The 3,347-nt window shown below is 44.8% G+C and overlaps 1 protein-coding gene across 1 annotated transcript in view; it reads right to left on the reverse strand.

Annotated features, from left to right (window-relative positions):
• Positions 1-1,325: 1,325 nt before the first annotated feature.
• The window catches only part of atrnl1a (attractin-like 1a), a 229,704-nt gene continuing 227,682 nt past the window's right edge, over positions 1,326-3,347 (reverse strand). Inside the window, exon 29 of the mRNA XM_034552473.1 lies at positions 1,326-1,526. Coding sequence (XP_034408364.1) covers positions 1,326-1,526 — 201 coding nt within the window. The remainder of the gene's footprint in view (positions 1,527-3,347) is intronic.

Below are 3,347 nucleotides of genomic sequence, written 5' to 3' on the forward strand. Positions count from 1 at the left end.
TTGGGAACTATGTCCCCTTTTCTGTCTCCACTATTGGCTGTTTATTGGGAACTATGTCCCCTTTTCTGTCTCCACTATTGGCTGTTTATTGGGAACCATGTCCCCTTTTCTGTCTCCACTATTGGCTGTTTATTGGGAACCATGTCCCCTTTTCTGTCTCCACTATTGGCTGTTTATTGGGAACCATGTCCCCTTTTCTGTCTCCACTATTGGCTGTTTAGTGGGAACCATGTCCCCTTTTCTGTCCTCCACTATTGGCTGTTATTGGGAACTATGTCCCCTTTTCTGTCTCCACTATTGGCTGTTTATTGGGAACCATGTCCCCTTTCTGTCTCCACTATTGGCGGTTTATTGGGAACTATGTCCCCGTTTTCTGTCTCCACTATTGGCTGTTTACTGGGAACCATGTCCCCCTTTTCTGTCTCCACTATTGGCTGTTATTTGGGAACTATGTCCCCTTTTCTGTCTCCACTATTGGCTGTTTATTGGGAACCATGTCCCCTTTTCTGTCTCCACTATTGGCTGTTTACTGGGAACCATGTCCCCTTTTCTGTCTCCACTATTGGCTGTTTACTGGGAACCATGTCCCCTTTTCTGTCTCCACTATTGGCTGTTTTACTGGGAACCATGTCCCCTTTTCTGTCTCCATTATTGGCTGTTTATTGGGAACCATGTCCCCTTTTCTGTCTCCACTATTGGCTGTTTATTGGGAACTATGTCCCCTTTTCTGTCTCCACTATTGGCTGTTTATTGGGAACTATGTCCCCTTTTCTGTCTCCACTATTGGCTGTTTATTGGGAACTATGTCCCCTTTTCTGTCTCCACTATTGGCTGTTTTACTGGGAACTATGTCCCCTTTTCTGTCTCCACTATTGGCTGTTTATTGGGAACCATGTCCTCTTTTCGTCTCCACTATTGGCTGTTTACTGGGAACTATGTCCCCTTTTCTGTCTCCACTATTGGCTGTTTATTGGGAACTATGTCCCCTTTTCTGTCTCCACTATTGGTTGTTTCTTCCTCCAGCTATCTCTATGTCTTCACCACTCTCTCACACATACACACCTGAAGGGCACCAGTAGGACTAATTATGGACCAGCAATAACTCCCCCCCACCGCCCCAGCTCCACTCTGCTCCCGGCTGTGTTACAAATTCATTGGCACATGGCTGCCAATGTTGTAAATCAATCTGACGGACTCGGAGGTGAGCTGCTGAATACAATTATGCGCCACGCGCTTGTGCCGCAACTTTGTACTCGCACAGGAGTAAACAGGCCATCCAGTTGTTTCGATGTCCACATCCATCTCCACAGCGGACTGTTTGATGTTCAGGACCGCCGGTGGGGGGACGGAGAAGGCAGAAGGGGCTGGGAGGTATCGGAGGCTAGGGAGCAGGGACAGGCGATTTGAGCCGGGAGACGGGGGTCTATAGAACGGCTGGATATATTAAACTGGACGAAATGGGTGCTAAGGGGATCGTCCACATATGAGGGTGGCAGCTGGGGAGATGATGCATTGGCTTTGAGGAGCTGGGAGACCGGGGTTTGGAGAAGGGAAATCTCAGTCGTGGTGATTGCCGTCAGCAGTGGCGGTCTCACAACTGCAACTTCGGTTACGTTCTGTCACGCGAGGTCACGTATGTAGCTAACGGTATGTTACTAGCATACTTATTTTTTATCATAACCAGGAGTTTACTAATCTGTGGTTTTGTTGCCTGAACCTGCGTTACACGGTTAACCACGACAACATTTATCATGTGTTAAGACGTTAGCCACGACCGTTTCACAACATTTATAATGTGTTACAAGATTAGCCACAACCGTTTCACAACATTAGTCTTTGTTTTAACTGGTGTTCTAAGTGTTAAACATGTTACCTGGTTGCTTGAACACAAAAAGAATCCATTCAATCCATCAAATAATTTAAAGCTCTAAGAGCTATTGGGATACAATTCCGATATATTGAGGAGAAATATTCGCTACAAATAGAAAGATAACCCAGAGACGAGTTCAGTCTGATGCGTCTCCGCTCTGACCCTGTCAGCCATAATCAAAACCTGTCAGCATATGAAGAGTGACACAAGCTTGGCGAGATGATTGACAGCTTTAAAAAATAAAATAAAACACATGCAACTTGTCAAAGTACTCTGGACAACAGATCGGGTTCCTGAGGGTGGCACGATTATATTTCAAAGTCAGACAAGGATCCGACACCGCATTGTGCCATTATAGATAACATCATTGAGACTGTATTCATTCTTGACTAATCAAATTATGAAGCACAGGTTTAACTACATGCCTACAGAGCTCACAGGCTTTTCTCTATAACCACTCAGCCGTTCTGTATTTCCAATTCATTTATTTTTCTCTTTTGAATTCATCATCCGTTTTGGACTCGCCTGGATCTTCGGATCCATAAATTATTGCCCATTTGTCATTCGGGTTAGGAAAGTTCTGTCAAGCCGTAAGATTAAAAGGAGTGTGCGGTTTGTTTGTTTGTTTGTCAGATCTGACTGCCGGTAAACCCCCTGATCTATTCACTCTCTCTTTTCTCTCCGTCTGCCGCTCCAGCGACACACTCGTCCTTTAATATCGATCCAAATTGTATTCTTTGTGCTCCTTGTGACTGAACTGAAGTGGCACTGATGATAGGATATCGGCGGAAGAGCAAACGGGATACAATGATATACAGAGCAGATGTTCCACACAGAGCATAAAAAACATGTTCTCATTGGTGAACCTGGTGATGATCATACTGTTCTAAAAAAATATATTCTTTTGGGATAACTGTGCTTAATAACAGAGGCGGGTCTAAAGCTAAAGGTACAGGTTTTGCCTTCCTTTGTTCCTTTGCGATGGTTTTGAGTGACAGCTGGCTCACAAAATGTGATGTTTCAATTAACTACTTGGAAAAAATACTTTAAAAACATATTCTTAAACATCTGGTGATGTGTGTGTGTGTATTGTAAGATTCGTGTTCAAAGCTACGGGTCCCGTGGCCGCAGGAAATTCAGGATTCGAGTTAAAGTTTAACAATATTTAATGGCAAAGATAATACTCATGTAGCGTTCACGATCGTGGGGCCAGAAAGGAGGAACTCTCCACAGACGGAGTGCAGCTCCCAGGGAGCCACAGACCGGGGCTGTCTCGAGTCTCCAGACCAGTAGAACCATGTCTCCCCAGAACAAATGCTCGGTCGTTAGTATGGTCATGCAAATGAATTCACACCTAAAGGTTAGTTCCATTGGTCAGTTCAAAGGATGCAGCAATTCTGTTCGCTAAGCCAATTAGTAAAACTAGCGGGGTCAAAGCTCACTCTTCCGGTCAAGGACAGGAAGTTCCCCTTCACAA

This window comes from Cyclopterus lumpus, chromosome 15 (assembly GCF_009769545.1).
Source record: "Cyclopterus lumpus isolate fCycLum1 chromosome 15, fCycLum1.pri, whole genome shotgun sequence".
NCBI lineage: Eukaryota > Metazoa > Chordata > Actinopteri > Perciformes > Cyclopteridae > Cyclopterus > Cyclopterus lumpus.